At 38.6% G+C, this 20,658-nt stretch overlaps 1 protein-coding gene across 9 annotated transcripts in view; it reads right to left on the reverse strand.

The window, feature by feature from the left end:
• The window catches only part of ERC1 (ELKS/RAB6-interacting/CAST family member 1), a 559,355-nt gene that overhangs the window by 28,574 nt on the left and 510,123 nt on the right, over positions 1–20,658 (reverse strand). For 5 of the 9 annotated variants that reach the window (XM_047740150.1, XM_047740154.1, XM_047740153.1 and 2 more), the window contains one exon: positions 16,096–16,222. Coding sequence is in view for 4 of the 9 variants with exons in the window: in XM_047740148.1 (XP_047596104.1) it covers positions 16,034–16,222 (189 nt within the window). In the remaining 5 variants the exon portion in view is untranslated. Of the gene's footprint in view, positions 1–16,033; positions 16,223–20,658 lie in introns of those variants that run through there. The other 4 variants (XM_047740148.1, XM_047740147.1, XM_047740146.1 and 1 more) reach the window with 1 other exon arrangement.

Consider the following 20,658-nt stretch of genomic DNA (forward strand, 5'->3'; position numbering starts at 1 on the left):
ATTTCTGGACTGTCCCACCAAACCACTGGTAAGGAATTAAATAGTTTGGAAGAAAGCTAAGGGCCATTTATTTCAAATGCTCTGACTAGACCAAAAAACTGTCATTTCCAAAGTTTCTAAGTTCCACTGGCTTTAAAGTTTGCACTGTCTATGCTGGTCATGGGTTTTTTTGTTTTATTTTGTTTTGTTTTGTATCCACAGGATTCATTTTCTCCTTGCTTAGTTGGGGAAGCATTACCTCTGTAAGATGACATTGGAGACGACAGACCTGTGTTTAATATACCGGACTGTAGTAATTGTCAAGACTCATTAAAATCCCAAGATGGTAAATAACTGCTTCTACAGGAGCTCTAGGATATCAGGAGTATTAACCTCTTCTCCCATGGGAATACTTTAAACACAGAGGGAAAGAATGCAATTAGGGCAGCTAGAAAACATTAAGATCTCTATAAATACAGACCTTTGCAATTAACAAAATATTCCATATTCATATTTTAGAACTTTGAAGAGTCCAATGCAAGACCAAGCTAATAAAAACGAGACTAAAAAAACGTTCTTGCCTTTTTCGCTGCAAAGCCAAGGACACATGAGGTGAACTCAGAGTAGGTGTTTTATGCTCACTTTTTAGTCCAGGCTTGTTGGAGGTAGGCCCCAGTAATGAGGACCAAGAGCTATCCTAGTCAAGAAGTGGAGGGAAAGACCGCAACAAAACAGAAACAGGAGAAGTTCCCTTCTCTGAGACAAGTTAAGAAAGGAAATGGTTGGAGGGATCTTTTCTATCAAAAAAAGTTTTGGTCTAGCTGGGTCTCTTAATATTCTCTCTCTCTCCACAAGCAAGATTATTCTACATTCTGCACAGAGCTTGTAGTTTTGGGAGTTTTGGATGCTGCAAATAAAACTTAGTACCTGTGTCTTTTCAGCTATGTAAGAGGTCCTTACCGCCTCTGTATTCAAATGCTCATTTCTTCTTCCTTTCCCCAACTCAGCTTTTGGGGGTTTTATCAGAAGTAAGGCAAGAGTCTTGTGTCCCGTGCTCCAGCTTAGCACCCCGTCAGCCCCCATCCTCTCCTGTGGTGTCTGCCGAGCTCTTCCCTACCTTCCTCCCCCCCTTTTTTGAACAAGCTTTTCTCTGCCAGATTTTCAACATCCAACTGGCAAGATACTCTGCTCTTTGCAGAAAAAGGTTAATGGCAGCTGTCAGAGGGAGGAGAAAGTGCCAGACTGTGTGAGAGCAGAGGGAGAGAAGCAGTGAGGCTACTCCACAGGGTGTTTCTCATAAATTTGTTAAGACACACACACACACACACACACACACACACACCCCACCCCACCCCACCCCCACCCATTCTCAAGCCCAGTTCCGATACAGACACACATTTATCTTCACAGTTCTGCAGTTATTTTTGGTGGATGGCTGGCCTTGCCTCTCTCAGCCTCTCACACTCTGCTGCTCTTAGTTTTTTGGACAAGAGTTCAACATCGGAGCTGAGGAAACAAGTTCAAACATCCCAGAAAGAAGAAAACCAGATCAGAAACAGTCAGGCTGGGAACCAGAACAAAGTTTGTTACCCCACAAAGAACCATTCTTTTTCTTTCTCCCTTTATTTTCCCTTCCTGCTGCCCCCATCTTCTGCCCCCCAATAGCTCATAAGTCCATTTGGCTCACTTGTGTGGGACAACAATCTGTGCAAATGCATTCAAGAGAGAAGAATGAAACGTCATGTTGTGACGGGTGATTGATGCCTTCCCTGAGTGAGGGAGATGACTTCTAGGTTCTGTGCCCAATACTGCCCCAGCATTAAACCCCCCTGATTCACCACCTCGAAAAGAGAGGGATATAAGCCAAAGAGTGATTGATCAAAATCAAGAAAACAAATGGAAGAAGGAATCCAAGGAGAGGACAAGGTCTGAGCCAAGTTTTAGAACAATACTTCCCTGGAAATTAAAAAATGGGACAGAGCGCTGGGAAAGGGAGCTGGAATCCAAAGCTCCATGACCCACAGAGCAGGCTGGCTGATACAAGTTCATTCCAGTGTGGTCGGGCCCCTGATGGGAGGCTGGCATTCATGGTGGAAAAAAAGAATTTGCACTATAAGGAGAAATTCCATTTTTAGCTTTTTAGCAGATGCTGCTTATCAGTCAAACTGCTTTAATAAGTTAAAAAGAGACTGGTAGTGGGGTATGCTTTTCCTGTTTTCATTTTTTATTAACTTTTTAAAAGAAGTTTATCTTTTAAAAGTAGGCTCCATGCCCAACATGGGGCTCAAACTCACGACCCCAAGGATCAAGAGTCACATGCTCTTGACTGGGCCAACCAGGCACCCTCTGTTTTCCTCTTAATTTAACTATCATTGACATATTGTGAAATGCATGGATCTTTAAGTGTACAATTTGGTGAATTTTGATAAATCCATATGCTCACATAAACTGTCTCCACAACCAAATTATACAACATTTTCAACATCCCAGAAAGTCTCTCGTACTCTCTTTTAGTCAATTCCTTTGGTAACCAGTGTTCTAATTTTTACCACCGTAGATTGTTTACCCTGTTCATAAATTGTCATATAAGTGAAATCATACGTTAATTACATTTTATTTTGTATCTGCTTTCTTTTGCTTAAGAGTGTTTCTGAGGTTCATTTGTAAAGTTGCTTGTATTGGTTCACTGTCGTTTACTGTTTAGTTTCCATTACATGACACAAAATAATTAAAAATATCTATTTTATCAATGAATACATGTACTGTCTCCAGTTTTGGGCTTTTACAAATAAAGTTGTTATGAACACTCCTGTATACATTTTTTGGGGACACTTCTCTTGAGTTATAGGAGTATATCTAACTTAATAAGAAACTAACAGTTTCCCGAAGTCTTGTACTACTTTAAATTCTCACCAGCAATTTCTCAGAGTTCCAGTCGCTCCACATCCCCAACTAACAACCAGTATTACCAGTTTTGTTAATTTCAACCATTTTTTGTGGGACTGTAGTACAATCTCATTGTGGCTTTCATCTGTGTGAGCATTTTTTATGTGTCTAATTTGTGTATCTTCTTCTTGTAAAGTGTCCATTCAATCAAGTCTTCTGCTGCTTAAAAATTTTGTTATTTTATCTTTTTTTTATAGACTTTTAAAATATCTTCTCATGGAAGTCCTTTGCTTAACACACTCACACACGGTGGATACTTTTCTCCCAGCATTTTGATGAACACAAGTTTAAAGTTTTGATAAAGTCCAATTTTAAAAAAATTTTTGTTATGTTTAGTGTTTTACATTTCTATGCCTGCTAATGTGAGGGTACTTATAGCTATATATATGCATGTGGCTAATATCTGAAATTAAAACACATTTTTAAATTAAAGTCCTTAAAACAAATACCCATTGCTAATCCTTGTTTACAAAGGCACAATTTTAGAACCCAAAACACTGGCTTTACCTAAAATTTCAGGGCTTTTAATTAAAGTTTTAAAAATGAAAACCCCTGCTTTTAAAAATATTCAATCATTCAATATATAGGCTATATATATTTACTGATAGTATGAGATGATCTGTATCAAATGGGCACAATATTGACAAGTATGATGGGGTGAGGGAGGGGCACTAAATGTCTAGACTCAATGTTAGTTTTTAAATCTCTCTGAAAGGAAATTCTACCACAGCCCTTTGAAATTTATTCCATGTTCACAGATCCTTCCCTGTTTAACTGAAATATTTCTTTACGTAATTTAATATACTCTCTCATTTTGCCCTCAGAAGAAATAGAAAAAAGGAGAAACACAGGCTTCCTCACCATTTAGACAAAAGCCTTCACCCTATAATTGAGTTCTATACCTTTATTTTTTCTAGTAAGCTGCCCTTTTGAAACAGTTGTTTATTTTTTTAAATATTTCTAACTTCCTCTTTTTAAGTCTTCTAATTATTTTATATTTTTTAAAGATTTTATTTATTTATTTGACAGAGATCACAAATAGGCAGAGAGGCAGTCAGAGAGAGAGAGAGAGGAGGAAGCAGGTTTCCTGCTGAGCAGAGAGCCTGATGTGGGGCTCGATCCCAGGACCCTGGGACCTGAGCCGAAGGCAGAAGCTTTAACCCACTGAGCCACCCAGACACCCCTAATTATTTCATTTTTTGCTTGAGCTACAATGTCACATTCAAATATAGTCCTAAAATTTTGGGAGGCTGTTTATGTTAGAATAATAGACAATCAGGGTTGGTAGGGGTAAAAAACCAACCTTACAAATAATCTGACTCAAATCCTCTCCCAATGCTGAATTCCTTGTACAATCCAACTGAGCAGCTTCTCCTCCAGTGAAGAACTGATTTCATATACAGCTGTCCATTTTTTTTTTCTGACAGATCTAGTAAGATTTTTTTTTAACTAAAAACTGCCTTCTTATAATGTCTACCCCACACTGAATCAGTCAATATACAAAAAGTCCATTCTGTAACTGATTATATCATCTTGTTGCTGCCTATAGGTAATATTTTAGAGTTGTCTAGATACTTCTTAATATTTTCAATACTCTTAGGCATCTCCGTTTTCACAAGATGATGAAAATCTGAACCCCATATTTACTGACCTAAATTTTAATTTTATTTAATTAATACTTAGTTGATACTGACCTAAATTTAATTTTATTTAAAATTTTATTTAAATTATTTAAAACAAATTTTTCATTTATTTGTCAGTGAAAGAGAGAGCACAAGCAGGGGGAGCAGCAGCCAGAGGGAGAAGCAGGCTCCCCACTGAGCAAGGAGCCCGATGAGGGACTCAATCTCAGGACCCTGGGATGATGACCTGAGCCAAAGGCAGATGCCCAGCTGCCTGAGCCACCCAGGCGCGCCCCCTAATTCTTTTTATTTTGAAAAAATTTCAAACTTACAGAAAAGTTGTAAGAATACAAGAACTGTCCAACCGTTCACACAGATTACTTAATTGCTAATATTTCACTATCTTTGCTTTATCATTCATTTATTATATCTACATGTAACTTCGTGTATGTTTCCTAATTGTTAAATTTAGATTACATATTGTTTGGCAGAAATTGGGGTTCATCTCAGTGCATATTATCAGAAAACATGTAATGCTGATTTGTCCCACTAATGGTGATGTTAACTTAGTCATTTGGTTTAAATGGTATTTATTAGGTTCTTCCAATGTAAATTAACTAAAAGAGTTTTATGCTAAGCGAAATACTTTATTAATGAAGAGATACCTTCAGACTATGCAAATATAAACTTTTATCTACTGGTTTTCACATTTCTTGATGATTCTTGCCCAAAGCAGTTATTACTAAGATGGTTGCCAAATCGTGGCTCTCTAAATCCATCATTCCTTCCACCTTTATTAGCTCACATTCTCTCACAGGATAAAGCTTTCCTTTCCCTCCCCTTTGTTCATCCATTTATATCTTTATACCAGTATAGATTTATAGATTTCTATTTTATTCAATGGGTTATAATCTACTATCCATATTGATTTCATTGTTCACATTCTCCAAAATTTTTGCCATTGAGAGCCCCACGTCCTTTTGACATATTCTACCACTCTTGGAGCACTTCCTTACTTTCTGGTATAGTGAGATGTTCTAGATTTATGTTGTGCTATGCCACACATGGTGTTAGACTCACCATGTCTCCAAGGAGTCCTGAATATCTCAGTACTTGGGCAGCAATATTTAGGATCTCCTTAAAGTCATTTCTATTTAAATGAACTCTGGTGTTACTATATTGTTGAGATGTTTAAAAAAAAAAAAAAAGCCTATGAAACTCACTGTTGTGTATACCGGAAGGAGGTTGAAGATGCAGCTTATAATTTGATCCTAGATGAGGACCCATGGGGAATCCTAGTTTGTTTTAATCTTGTGAGACACTACAGACTATATAACCAATCAAACTCCTCTCTTGACAGTGCCTGAGAGCTCACTTCCAGATTTGCCTTATTTTTCTCTAACCTCATTTCCCCTTGATTATTAGAATCATGAAGATGGGAAGGCAGAGTTGAGGACAGTTCTTCAGGAGATTCTGATATCCTCTATTCCTTCAGAGAAGAATTGCTTTGAGACTACTCACTCAATTTGGAGTATTGTTAAGATTTAGAACTGATTTCTGATTATTCATTCCATCCTTTTGGAACATGGTTCCCTTTAACCTCAAAGCTGAATGAATATAATATTGTGAATATAACTTCTTAATTTTATGATAAGAAGTAAAAATAATGTGAGCTAGAAAAAATTATCTCAAAGATAAAATAATGGTTCTTTCATGTATACAAGATATTTAAAAACAAGCTTTCTCTGGCCACAAACGATCTCAAATGTGACCTGTTCCAAGTTTACGTGGTTGTCTGACCTTGACAAAATCGCAGCTGGAGATGAAGTAGCCTTAAATTCATTATTTGAACAATGTATGCCTGGTACAGTGTAGAGACAGAAGCCCAAAGGAATAAGACTCAAATATGAAGTCCTCAAAATATAAAGTATGTATGCATGTATCCATTCACCTGCAAACGAAAATACTGAAAAGTGGGTACAATTAACTACAGGCATTCCCAAACGAATCTATTTAATCTTGGTGACTCTATTGACTCTGGCCAGTGTGTGTAAATCACAATACATACAATATCTTCAAATCAGGGTACTTTGACCCATGAACAATATTATGCTCCACCCTGGTCACCACATTCACTTTCTATGAGCCACTGTGCTGGTGACAAGTTGAGAAGTTGTTAATTGTTGCAGGGAAATCATGTTATACAACACAGAAGTGTATGAATAGGAGAGCCATTGGAGACTTGTAAATGTTTCCTCACCTCATTGTAAAGTCTAATACAATCACTTGCAGCTATGAGAAAGCTTACATATAGAGGTGTGGTCTTTCTAATATCTGCACCTGCAAATATCTGGAGTGTCCCACTTTGTTGTATCTTTCTGAAACCAAGGAGATGATATGTAGCGTATGTTCGATATAACCTTTTTAAAGACATACGTAATACTTGCATTAAACTCATCATTATCCATCCCAAATACATCAAGACCCAAATTCTTGAGCTCAATGAAAATAAGTCTGAAAATTTAAAGCCTCTAATTGCCTGTATACACTGACAAGTTTTAGGTGAAAATTCACCAATTTCCATGGTTCTGTAATACTTGCCCCAAGAACCAATAACCCAACTCCTTGAGTAGATTAAATTGTCATATGTTAGTTAGAGTCAATGCTGGACTCAGGGAGACACTAACAAGATTTCCTGTCCAAGAGCTGGCAAGAGGGTCTGGCAAAGAAATGAAGGCACCTTATGGAGGAGAAGTGGGTAGAAACGTAGTGTGGGGAACACAGATCTGGAATTGCCATTATGAGCTGTGATTCTGGAAGATAACAGACAGTGGTCAAATATGGGACTAAAATAAACAGAGAAGATGTTCAAATCTAAAATTGAACTTAACAAAACTTCTTAGTACTAGCCACTTTGTACCATAATAGCATTCTACTTTGACACTACCTCAATCTATTTTTTCAAAGAAAGCTTCTTTAGGGCTCCAGAATTATATGTAAAATGGTGTAAGATTTATAGCCTAAGTAGTTTGGTATCATTCATTCCAAATTTGTATCACACTAAACAATATTGCATATTGTTTACGGAAACAAGTAAGTGTTTTTTATTAAAAAGGTAAAAATGTAGACTGAAAAAATGCACACCAGATTTGGATAGTGATTGCCACTATAGATGAAAAAGGAAAAATGCAACTGAGAAGGGGCATAAAGACTTTAACTATATTTAGTATTAAAAAACCCCTGAAGTAGATATAACAAAGTAATATTTGCTAATTCTGAGTATAAAGCTGATGTTATATTAATCTCTATACTTTTTCTGAACGCTTAAGAAATTTCATTAAAAATAATTTGGTACAGGGGCGCCTGGGTGGCTCAGTGGGTTAAAGCCTCTGCCTTTAGCTCAGGTCATGGTCCCGGGGTTCTGGGATCGAGCCCCATATGGGGCTCTCTGCTCCGCGGGGAGCCTGCTTCCTCCTCTCTCTCTGCCTGCCTCTCTGCCTACTTGTGATTTCTATCTGTCAAATAAATAAATAAAATCTTAAAAAAAAATAATTTGGTACAACCACACACAGAGAAGAACATATGGACCAAAACTGCAACCAAATACATATAACATAAAAAATGGCAACTATAGGTTTTCTCAATCTTCTGCAAAAAAATTTTGTGATTCCTAAAATATGTATACTTAAGATTGCTCTCGTAGATAACAACATGGACACAGTATGATAGGAAGCCTGAAATTAAGAAAGCCCGGATATGATTAGAGATGTAGGGTCAGAATTTTTCATGTTCAAGATTTTAGAACAAGAGAAAATTCCGAGGTTGATAGGGGCTCATCAGGCAGAGTCTTAGTAAAATAATAACTGAAAATAATGAGGAACTAAAATCTACCACTTATCATCTCCCATGAGGCTGACACCAGTAGCACTAATGTATATACGCTTGCCTGTTATCCATGTACCTATCTATCAAGTTCAGTCTAATCAAAACTTAACTAAAGACAGCTCCAGAGAGTATAAAATTTGGGGGCAGACTGACAAAATTCAGAAAAAGTCACTGTGTGAACTGTTTCAAGGCAGAGCCTAGAAAGAATTCATCACATTCTGCCATCTAGCTATCCTATAATTACCATTAAGCTACCAACCTATTAAGTCTGACAGGTTGAAAAAAAAAACCTTAATAGTGCTATGGGCCTACACAATCTTCTACCTTTCAAAAAAGGACTTATTAGGGTAAGTCAATGCCAGTTCTGTCAATTTTATGCAACACCAGGGATAAAAATGATATCAATCCTCATATTTCCTAATAATTCTACTGGATGTCACAGTGTATTTGTTAGAAAGATAAGGGGCAGAGCAGGAATCCCGAGACAGTCGTCCCTCTATGATACAGGAATGTGGGGCCTGGCAAGGTCTGAAGGTAGAGCAGTAGCACTAGAAGTCTTTCCACACTCTGGGCCCTGTTTGAGCACAAGTGGTAATGGCTGCTATGAGAAGATAGACACCCAAGGCACACTTTGACCCTGGACTCTTTTCTGATATAAAGCGAAAATCATGTGCTGCAGAAGTGCTAGAGCCTAACCCTGTTTTGACAAGAAAAGCTGCGTGCTATGAGGAGCAGAGCAGGAACCCCCCTGACCCCTGTTCCTAGGCAAAGACTGGCTGCCACTATAGTAGTAAAAAATTCAGCCTACCTTCTGCATTGACACTAGGCAAAGAAATCTATCTCCAGAGAAGAGACAGAAAGTCCACTATGCCCCCATTGTCTTAACTGATTCAAAGCAGAAGTCTGCTGCTACTGGGGAAGGGCAACAAATCTTTCTGCAGTCTAGACCTTGCACTAAAGAGCAGGGAGAATTGTCTGTCACTGGAGATGGGGCAGGAACACCGAAACTGAGGCTGCCTAAGACTAAGTGTGGAGCAGAAAAATGAAGAAATTCCCCTGGCCCCACAATGAGTATTGGACTGAGAAACAAAAGCAGTTTGCCACTTGGAGAAGGGCAAAGGCATACAACAAGAGCCCTCTGTGACACAGGCATCAGGAACCTGCTGAAAACTGAGAACAAAGTACGAAAATAAAAAAAATCAATACTCTAGAATTTATGTTAAAGATGTGATGGTGGTAACTCACCAGAAAATTTGGAGCCTGTGGTGCAGTGAAGGTAACTACAGCAAAAACAAAACTCAAATCCAGCTCAATTACTGACTTCTTTAAAAAAAGACTTATTTATTTATTTATTTGACACACACAGAGAGACATCACAAGCAGGCAGAGAGGCAGGCAGAGGAGGAGAGGGAAGCAGGCTCTCTGCTGAGCAGAGAGCCCGATGTGGGGCTCGATCCCAGGACCCTGAGATCATGACCTGAGCCGAAGGCAGAGGCTTAACCCACTGAGCCACCCCGGTGCCCCTCAATTACTGCCTTATGTGAGTAGTCTCCAATGCTAAAGGCCTTATGGAAGAGGAATGCCTATTTCCAGATAAAAATATTATTGACCTCAGTTTCAACTGTTCTTTCATATATATTTGCCATTTAATGAAAAAATTATGAGACACACAAAAAACTCAAGTGTACTTGAAGACAGATCAATGGAAACTATCCAAATTGATAGCAGGAATCTCTAAATATAATATGAAAGACAAAACAAAACAAAAGAGACATCCAAAAGATGTGGGACAAAATTAGATGATCTAACAAATATGCAACTGTAGTTATAGAAGAAGATGGAAAGGACAAAAACATATTTGAAGAAATAATGGCCAAGAATTTTCTAAAATGAATGAAAGACAACAAACACAGACCCAAGATACTTAGAGATCCAAAAGAGGGTTTTAGTTCAAACAGGAAATATAAAGAAAAATGCAAGTAGCCACATTATTTTCAAATGACCGAAAACAAAAGATAAAAAGAAAATCTTGAAACAGTCAGATAAAAAAGAAACATGACCAAGAAAAAATATATATATATGAATATAAAAGACTTTTCATCTGAAACTATGGAAGCCAGATGAAAACGTAACAGCATCTTTAAAGTATTAAAAAACAAAACAGACAACCTAGAATTCTGTATCCAGAGAAGAGTATCTTTCAAAAAGAAGGCATATTAGTTTGCAAAACTGCTAGACAAAGTACCACAGACTGGGTAGCTCAACACTCAGAAAAAAAATGTATTTTCTCATAGTTCTGGAAGTTAGAAGTTCAAGATCAATGTGTTGGCAGGGTGGTTTCTTCTGAGGCTCTCTCCTTGGCTTGCAGATGACTACCTTCTTTCTCTGTCTTTACATGTTTTTTTCCTTTGTGATTACATATTTCTAGCATCTCTCTGTAGGTTCTAATCTCCTCTTCTTATATGGACACCAGTCACAATGGATTGAGGCCTACCCCATCGGCCTCATTTTAACTTAATTACCTCATTGAATGCTCTATCTCCAAATACAATCACATTCTGGGAGTTAGGGCTTCAGTATACAATTTTGGGGGAACATAATTCAGCTCATAATACCTCATCTTCATACCCCCCAAATTCATGTGCTTCTCACATGCAAAACACATTAACCCTCATCCCAACAGTCCAAAAGTCTTAACTCATTTCAGCCTCAATTCTAAATCCGGAATCTCATCTAAATCAAAGGTAGATGAGACTCAAGGCATCATTTACCCTGAGACAAAAATAACTCTCTAGATGTGAATCTGTTGAAATCAGACAAATTATCTGCTTCTAAAATACAATGGTATGACAGGCATAGGTTAGACATTCCTATTTCAGAAAGGGTCATGGATCCCAAGCCAAGTTCAAAAGTTCATAGGGTAAACTCCATTAGGTTTTAAGGCTCAAGAACAATCCTCTTTGGCTGGATGTTCTGTCCTCCAGGTCCACTGGGGTGGCAATTCCACCCCTCTGGCGCTGGGTGATAGCCTGGTCTATTGAAACCTAGGAGGTAGCCCTGCCCTCTGGAACCAAGGAGGAAGAGACAGACTTGCCCCCTACACCTGTACCTGGTGCTGGTAGAATATATGCTATCTTCAAGAAACTCTTTTTATATATAAAGACCCAGATAGCTTAAAAGCAAATATATGGAGAAAGATACACCATGCACATATTAAAGAAAGCTGGAATGATTATGTTACTGTCACATAATAATAAAAGAATTAATGAATCAAGAAGACATAATAATCATTAATGTGTATTTACTTAATAACAGAGCCTCAGGATATGTAAAACAAAAACCAGTAAGTAAGAAAAATAAGCAAATCTGTAAGTTTAGTTGGTATGGTAGCCAGGTTCTAAAAAGGCAAAGGAAACAAAACAATTTCTGGTAAATCTTCAGATATAAGGTTATGTTTCTATAGGCTGGGCTGTTGCAGATTACAGGTTTATGACTCAGGATGAGTCTGAATGGGTCCTGACATCAACAGTAAGCTTATCCAAAGCTACTGAATGGCCAGGAGGAAACTGTCTTGGATTGCCCAATAGATAAATAATCAGCTAAGTATATACCAAACATACACTGTGTATATAAGTATACACTAAGTATATATGAACATATACTGTGTATATATGTATATACTAAGTATATACTAAACTTACACTGTGTATATAAGTATACACTAAGTATATATGAAACAAATACTGTGCTAGGCACTTTAGAAATATGACATGGTTCTGGCAGTGATGACTTTCCCAGTTGGGATAAATAAGAATCTCAAATAGGAAACACTAACTAATAAATACGCAGAACTCACTAGAATTCACTCACTCATTTAAGTCACTGCGCAAGTGGTACTTGTTGATATGGTGCTAATTTTAAGATGAAAATTATATAGTTCATGTCTTTAACAGATAGAAAGGCTAGAATGGGAAAATGGATATGAAAACAAGTATAACGAGTTGTTGTAGGTACTACAAAAACGCTGAGGAGGGAGCCGCACATTCTGCCTAGGGTTTCAGGAATGCATACATAGAAGAAATGATGTCTGAGCTGAACTTAAAAACTAAATAAATTCCTATTTAGGTATTGTCCAGGAGACAAGGTAGGGAAGGGCATATTAGGCAGAAGGATCAATATGAGCAAAAGGGCAAAAGTATAAAAACTTTTAGTTGTTTAAAATTAAGTGGTTGTGTATGCTTCAAGGCTAGGATGAGAAGAGAAGTGCATTTAACAAACAGGCCAATGAAGGAAAGCCTTGTAGGATATAATAAGGAGTATGGAGTTTATCCAATCTGTCTTCTTCTCTTATTCATTCAGCAAATACTTACTGAGCAGATACTACATGCTAGGCATTATTCTTGGGATAGACAAGGCTCCTGTCCTGTCCTCATGAGGGTGTTACTGGGTGGGGGGAGGCACAGTGGCAGTGAAAGGCACTGTACACACATAGTTGGATAACACAAATGTCAGCTGCAGAGGTCTCTACATTCCCCAAAACAAAAATGTAAACACACCACACCCCCCTACACAAAATAAACCAATGTGCGTATTTGGCAATGATTTGCGTCTTATGTTTCCTGGGCTTCAAAAACTAAAGTAAACCTCAATCATAATATTTTCATAGACCAATCATTTTGCAGTGCTAGGGGTCATCTTTCTCAAGAGCTTGTACGGTTCCCTTCAATTCTTATTTGTGGTGAGGTGGCAGAAAATTGGCTGGTTTCTCCACCAATCTTTAGCACTCAAGGAGAAGCTTATAGAAGGTGGTGTTAGTTGCTGTATTCCTTTACAGATGACTTAAGTCCTCTGTTTCTCAGGGTTCCCAGGGAAGCCTGCTAAAGAGACAACTTCAAACACCTCAGGCAGTAACTTCAGTGACTGAAGAACGTTCTCAGTCAAGAAGAAACATATTAACACAATTCATGTATGTGAGCACAACTTTGATGATTACAGCAGCTTGACTGTAACATAATGTATAATGGCAAGCCTATTAATGAATTCTTGGTCTCATTCATTTAAAACTTTCGGAAAAATTCTTAGTTTGAAATTTCCTATTTTGGTCTCACCCTGGGGATATTTTTTCCCTTAGGAAAACTAAGTTAAGTCCATTGGAGCATATTTGAAAAACAGAACAAAGCAAAAATACTTTTTTCATTTCAAAGACAAGCTGTTATACAAAGACATAATTTAACGCCAGTTCAATTTTGATACATCACTATGTCAGTGCTTTAAGAAGCACTGTTCTTTTTTTTTTTTTTAATAGATTTTATTTATTTAACAGAGAGAGAGAGAGAGCGCGAGCGAGACCGCACAAGCATGGGGACTGGCAGCAGGAGGGAGAAGGAGGCTCCCTGCTGAGCTGGGAACCCTGAGGTGAACCCAGGACCTTGGGAGAGGAATGGATCATGACCTGAGCTGAAAGCAAATGCTTAACTGACTGAATACTCAGGTGTCCCAAGAAGTACCATTCTTCTGTTAAAATTTGGAAGTGAAAGTTTTAAAAATTAACTAGGCATGCATATTTTTAATATCCTTTAGCTATTGGGAATCCAACTTTATTCTGTCCTTTACATTATTCCCTCTTTCAAGAAGAGGGAATTCAAAATTTCTATGGCAATGTGCTAAATTTGAGAGGTAGGTCTTACCTTTCTCATCAAACAGTGTAAAGCAGATAACTAATTAGGCTATTAAATATGTCTACTATGAGGCAATATCCATATCGTGGAGAAGTAAGTAGAGCTCAAAGAGTCTAATCTGTATTTCTTGATCTGTGGGTTGACTTTAATTTTATACCATGGAAGTGTCTGTATTTAACATAATTTTCCTTCACACATTATGAGTAAACAAAGACTGTTCAACAAATTGCAAGGATTTAGCTGGAAAATAGCATATACCTTCAAAATTCTGGAGAATTTTAGTAAATTTACAACATGAGTACAATTAAGTCTCTCAGTTGGTATGATCATAGCCTAGTTAGGGATATCATCAACCCCTCTGTGAAGAGCAACTATAGGAGCTCAGAGCTAATGTTTTAAAACTGTTCTATTTCTCTTTTTTCTGTGTTTATTTAGTTTTCTTTCCTTCACTTTCCATGTCTGCTCTTTATTGCTATTCTCATCAATTTTTATCCCTTTTTTCTTAAGATTTACTTGAGAGAGAGAGAGAGCACACTCGTAGCATGAATGGGGGGAAAGGGGCAATGGGAGAGAAAGAAGCAGACTCCCCACTGAGCAGGGACCCAACTTGGGGCTCGATCCCAGGATCTCAGGATCATGACCTGAGCTGAAATCAAGAGTTGGACGCTCAACTGACTGAGCCATCAGACGCCCTTATCTGTTTCTTTTATCCTCAGTTTGTATCTCCAGACTAGCCTTTCTTTATCAAACAACAACAACAACAAAAAATCACAGTATGAACAAAAGAGAATTACTGGATTTTTACAGGCAATAGTATGTAGAAAATGTAGCATGCAGAGCACCTAAACTAATTCATCTAACGGTTCTTTCACTTAAAAACTTAGTCTGTTGTGACCCACTGTTCCTTATAGACAACTGAAAATACTTGCTACTGACTTGTCAAGACTCCTTTATCCACAGGCACCTGGGTGGCTCAGTGAGTTAAGCATCTGCCTTCAGCTCAGCTCATGATCCCTGAGTCCTGGGATTGATCCCCTCACCCCAGGTCTGGCTCCCTGCTCAGTGGGGAGTCTGCTTCTCTGTGTCCCTCTGACCCTCCCCATGGGTCTTGTGGTCTATCTCTCTTTCTTTCTCTCAAATGAATAAATAAAAAAATCTTGGAAAAAATCCTTTATCAAAGTATCCTTAGCTCAGATTTTCCTTCAGTGGCCACAATTATTAGTGATCATCACTTTTATGAAATAAAGTATAGCATATTAACAGACTATCTTTAACCCTCTCCTTTTTTTTTTCCCCTCAAAGATTTATTTATTTTAGAGAGAGAGACAATGAGCACAGTAGGGGGAGGGAGAGAGGGAGAGAGAGAGAATCTCAAGCAGATTCTGTGCTGAGCGTGGAGCCCAACTTGGGGCTCCATCTCAAGACCCTGAGATCACGACCTGAGCAGAAACCAAGAGTTGGACCTTAACCAACTAAGCCACCCAGGCACCCCAACCCTCTCCTTTCTAATCAGCCCTTTCTGATACTTGAGTAAGTCACACTGAGGGAAGAATAAAGGGGTACTTCTTGCAAATGGTAATTCCTATATCTGTTGAAGAACTGCCCATTGCTAAGAATCTTGAATCTGAACACTGAACTTCCCAAGGGGCTCTAATTGCACCAACCTAAGTAGCAGCTGAATTTTTTTTTTTTTAAGATTTTATTTGTTTATTCGACACAGAGAGAATGAGCTAAGTAGGGGGAGCAGTAGGCAGAGGGAGAAGCAGGCTCCTCCCTGAGCAGGGAGCCCGATGTAGGGCTCGATTCCAGGACTCCGGGACCATGACCCAAGCCAAAGGCAGACGCCTAACAACTGAGCCACCCAGGTGCCCCTAGCAGCCGGATTTTAACAAGATCTTGTCAAAGTTCAAGTGAGGGGCTTACCTGTTCCTGGGTCATCTTCTGCAGCTCATTCTCCCAAGCTGCCTGGTCATCGTCCAAATTATAGGAAGCTGGTGGAGTGAGTCCACGAAGGATCAGGGGGTCTCGGTCATGGCAGAGGGCTGTCAGGTGTCCAATATACAACTTTAATTTGCTTCTATTTTGGTCAAGTTCTAAGAGGGGCTGGATGATCTGAAGCGAAAAAATTGAGGAAAGGCAAGGTCATTCTGAAACAAGAAGTTCAAGTATCTTCATGCCTCCCATGTCAAAGAAAGCTGACCAAAGACTAAAGCTCCTCTAAGCACCATTGAAATCTTCAGGATTATAAAAGATACAGTTCCACACACTTGCACATTTACACTGTCACACCCAACCGTTTCTGGAGACAGGTAGGGAATGTCGGCTTAGTCTATCAAGAGAAACTGAGAGTTCCGTATTTAGGCAGGGGATTAAACACAGGACTAACTTGTTTTTACAAAGATGACATTCCTGATACAGAAAGACTCCAGTTACCTCACGATTTCTCTTCCCATTTATTTATGAGTGGTTACAAAAAACTGCTAGTGAAATTTGCTCACTGAAAGCCTGGACAATATATACTTCATGTGTTCCTTCTCCTGGAATGGAAGAAAAATTCTGTCTCTGGAGAAGGCGCATGTTTTTCTTGGCCATGAGATGTGATGAGTGAACTCATTACTAAATCTGCCTCAACCTGGCTTAAGCTCCCCTCATTCATTTCACAGAGCTATCCGATAGTCCTTCTAAACAGTGATTGATAAATCCTTATATAACACCAAACACCTGACTCACAGCCAAGGACTTTGAAATTCTCTCAGTTGTAAGACTGGTTTGATGTTTTTCTTGAAAAACAGTCCTGTGTTGTTGTTGTTGTTGTTGTTTTGTATTTCCTTCACCCTGGATGATTAACTATCTCTTTGCTCCCTTTGGAAACACATTAAATGACAGATGGCTTCTGCCCAAAATTTCATCTGACGGCCCTCATGACAACACTCTGATCAGGTACTTGGTAGTTGGTCAAAGGCTGGTGTGCTTGGGAAGAGCTGGGCCGGATCTCACATCTCAGAATGCTAAAGTGTTAGAGCAGCACCTGCTTGACACACAGCAGCTGTGAGAGCTGCGAAGCCCCACCAAAATGCTGGCAATTCTCAAAATGTTCCCAGGGCCTACAATGCACCTGTTGCATTTCACTAGGCTGGCATTTTCAATGCACAGGACACCTCTGACCCACCTAATGAATAAGGAGCTCAGTAATCTTCATTTACAGAAACGAGGACTGGCATTACTCTCAAAAGTGACACTGATTTCTCCCTGGCCTCCTCAGAGGCTGGCTCCTGCTGCTTTCCTTTGTTTCTCTTTCAGAGTATTTAAATGAACAAAGTTTTAAATTTTTATTATGAAATCAATACATATTTTACTCTGAAAAATATGGGGAAAAAAGTGTAAAAGAAATAATAAAACAGGCTATAAGTGTTCCAACAAGACTACTATTTACAACATTGATTTCCTCCACGTCTTTTTATAAACTTTTATAATTCAGCTTTTAATAGTATCACACTTTATATTTGCTCGATACACTGTTTATTCAATATTATGAGTACTATTCAAATATCACGTATCCCTGGAAAACATGGTTTTCAATGATTGCTTTATAAATAAATCACATTTCCTGTTTTTGATGTTATTTCCATGAAGTAATTAAGAGAGCTGTATGGCTAAAATAATCTTTAGCTTACGAAAAGATGAGAGTTCAGAGTTTAGGCCTATCTAGTATTACACATTATAGAAATTGAGGCCTGGCTATACAAACCAGAGAAAGTAGATCAACTCAGCATTATTTTATTTTTTAAACTCACATACACAATTCTTCAAGGATAAGGTTTAACACTTAGGGGCTGATGTGGAAGGTTCTTGGACTCTGTACGAGAGCCCTAGCAGCAGGCTCATGGTACCAGTTCTTTGTTAGCCATTTCCTACCTATGATAAATATATCAACACTGCCAGTCACAGAAGGGATTGTTTCTTTCTTTTTCTTTTTTAAGATTTTATTTACTCATGAGAGAGAGAAGAGAGAGAGTGAGAGGGAGAGAGGCAGAGTGAGAGGCACACACGGAGCTTGATGCAGGACTCCATCCCAGGACCCTGGGATCATGACCCGAGCCAAGGGCAGATGCTTAACGGACTGAACCACCCAGGCGCCCAAGAAGGAACTGTTACAAGAAAGCAAAGGATTTGGAGAGTGGTGAAGTTGGGTAATTTTCCACAAACATCACCTATCTCTCAAAAAGAATTGTATTTTACTTCTGATCATAAATGCATACCCACTGCAGAAAATTTCATAAAGAATTCTAAAGCATAATCTTTAAAAGCAATTTAAAAGCAGTATTCCTTTAAATGAATGCACATTTTGCACATTAGTAACTAAACTCCCTAGTCATGGTTCTATTACCACATACCACATCCCTGAGGCCTCCAAGCAATGCAGCCCCTATTTCTTTTTTCTTTTTTTTAGATTGGCCTTGTCTTCTTTCACTGACACACTGAAAACAAATTGGGGAGGGGGTTCACTTTTGGGATTTCCACTTATTCCCATTCTGTGTGTGTATGTATCTATAGTTGTTATCACATCTGGACTGCAAGGCTGAAAAAGCTGGTATCTTAGGTAATTAATGTTTGTTTCAATGGGCAAACTGGCATAAAAAAGTATGACAAGTATGACTACAGAGGAAGGGGACAATGTGATAAATGGTAGTAATGGAGAAGTCAAATTTCTTATAAGTAAATGGAATCTAGAAAGATACTACCTCACCACTATATGACTTCAGATGAAAAAATTTATGTTTTAGGTCTTAGTTCTTTTTTTTTTATTTTAAGATTTTATTTATTCATTTGAGAGAGAGACAGGGCACAAGCAGGGAGACAGGCAGAGAAGCAGACTCCCCGCTGAGCAGAGAGCCTGATGTGGGGCTCGATCCCAGGACCCTGGGACCATGACCCAAGCCAAAGGCAGATGCTTAACCCACTGAGCCACCCAGGCGCCCCTAGGTCTTTGTTCCTTTTTTTTTTTTTTTTTTTTAAAGATTTTATTTATTTATTTGACAGAGAGATCACAAGCAGGCAGAGAGGCAGGCAGAGAGAGAGGAGGAAGCAGGCTCCCTGCTGAGCAGAGAGCCCGATGCGGGGCTCGATCCCAGGACTCCGAGATCATGACCTGAGCCGAAGGCAGCGGCTTAACCCACTGAGCCACCCAGGCGCCCTAGGTCTTTGTTCTTAATCAAAGATAAATTTCAAGTTAATTTAAATGCACTTCATGCTGAAGTGCTAACTGATTTTAAAAATGTAAGAGTCTTTTGCATTCCAGAATTTTTCAAAGTCCAAACTGAAAAGTTAAAAAAAATGATGGAATTTGACATTTTTTCCAGGTTAAAGATTCATTCCATGTAATAGCCCAGATGTCTGTCCTTTCCTTCCATGTCAAAGGGAATTGCTTTAAAAAAATAAAACCCATGGAGTTTACTATGTGAAATAATAGGAAACAGCCCAAATAGCACAGTTCCCAAATCTACCCACTAAAAAAAAAAATCACTTCGGCCTCTTTGGGACATATTTAACCATGTCAATCATGTGGGAAATGCCCTTATCTCTTTCTTCTCCTCTCTATCCGACTTGGGCAGGCCACTTAGAAATTGCATTTCCCACAAGGTAGAACTGCCACTGTGTAATCTCAAGAGGGAACGGGGACACTTGCCAAGTAGAATGAGGATGCCTTACAGGATCCCTAAGTAATGTCTTCTGTCCACATACAACGTCAGCCCATTGGCAGAAGTCCTACCAAAAACTATGAGAAATGTGGTCTGGCTACATGAGTTCAACAGCTATGCAGAACAATCATTATACACCTTTTCTGGCAAAAAGAAGTTAAAAAATGAACTTGTATCACAACTTCTGTTTGTATCAAATATAATGACAAATGGCAATGTTCCCCCAATCCTATATTTACCAAATTGTTAAGGAAAAGTACTTAAATTGTAAAAAGGGATGAGAGATTTTTGGTTGAAGTACTCATGGCTTTGTTGTGTCGTGCAAGGATTTATTTGCTTATGTACTAGGTTCTCAAACTGACTTCACAGGCCAGTGTTTGATGACATATGGTGACAGAGGACAGTGATCTTCTGAGGTGTTTATTTTAACCTCCTTTCCACTTAAGTGAGATTAGATGGGTAAAGGTCTTTTGGAAGACAGAGGAGTTGCTCCTGTATTGTTCAATGTAGATTTTAACTGAAAAATTCCACAGTATTCCATTTCTGCAACCCATTTATCTATGGTATCTGAACATACTTTCTCAGACCATTTGACTCTTCAATACGAGGATGGATTGTGCAGAGTGAAAGACTCCTAACCAGTCCATTCCACAGCCTGCTTTTCTCTTCCTGTTCTATTGTTTCTGTGTCAGACATTTACTCTAAATATAGGTTAGTTGGTTGTAACACATTCTAGGAACTCATTTTGAAAGGAATGCTTTATCTTCATAAAGACTGAATGGGTAGGTACTGAGTATTATTTGGGACTTAAGGTATTTGCTCTTGGGGTAATTAATATTTTGTTGTTTG

This window comes from Lutra lutra, chromosome 8 (genome assembly GCF_902655055.1).
Source record: "Lutra lutra chromosome 8, mLutLut1.2, whole genome shotgun sequence".
NCBI lineage: Eukaryota > Metazoa > Chordata > Mammalia > Carnivora > Mustelidae > Lutra > Lutra lutra.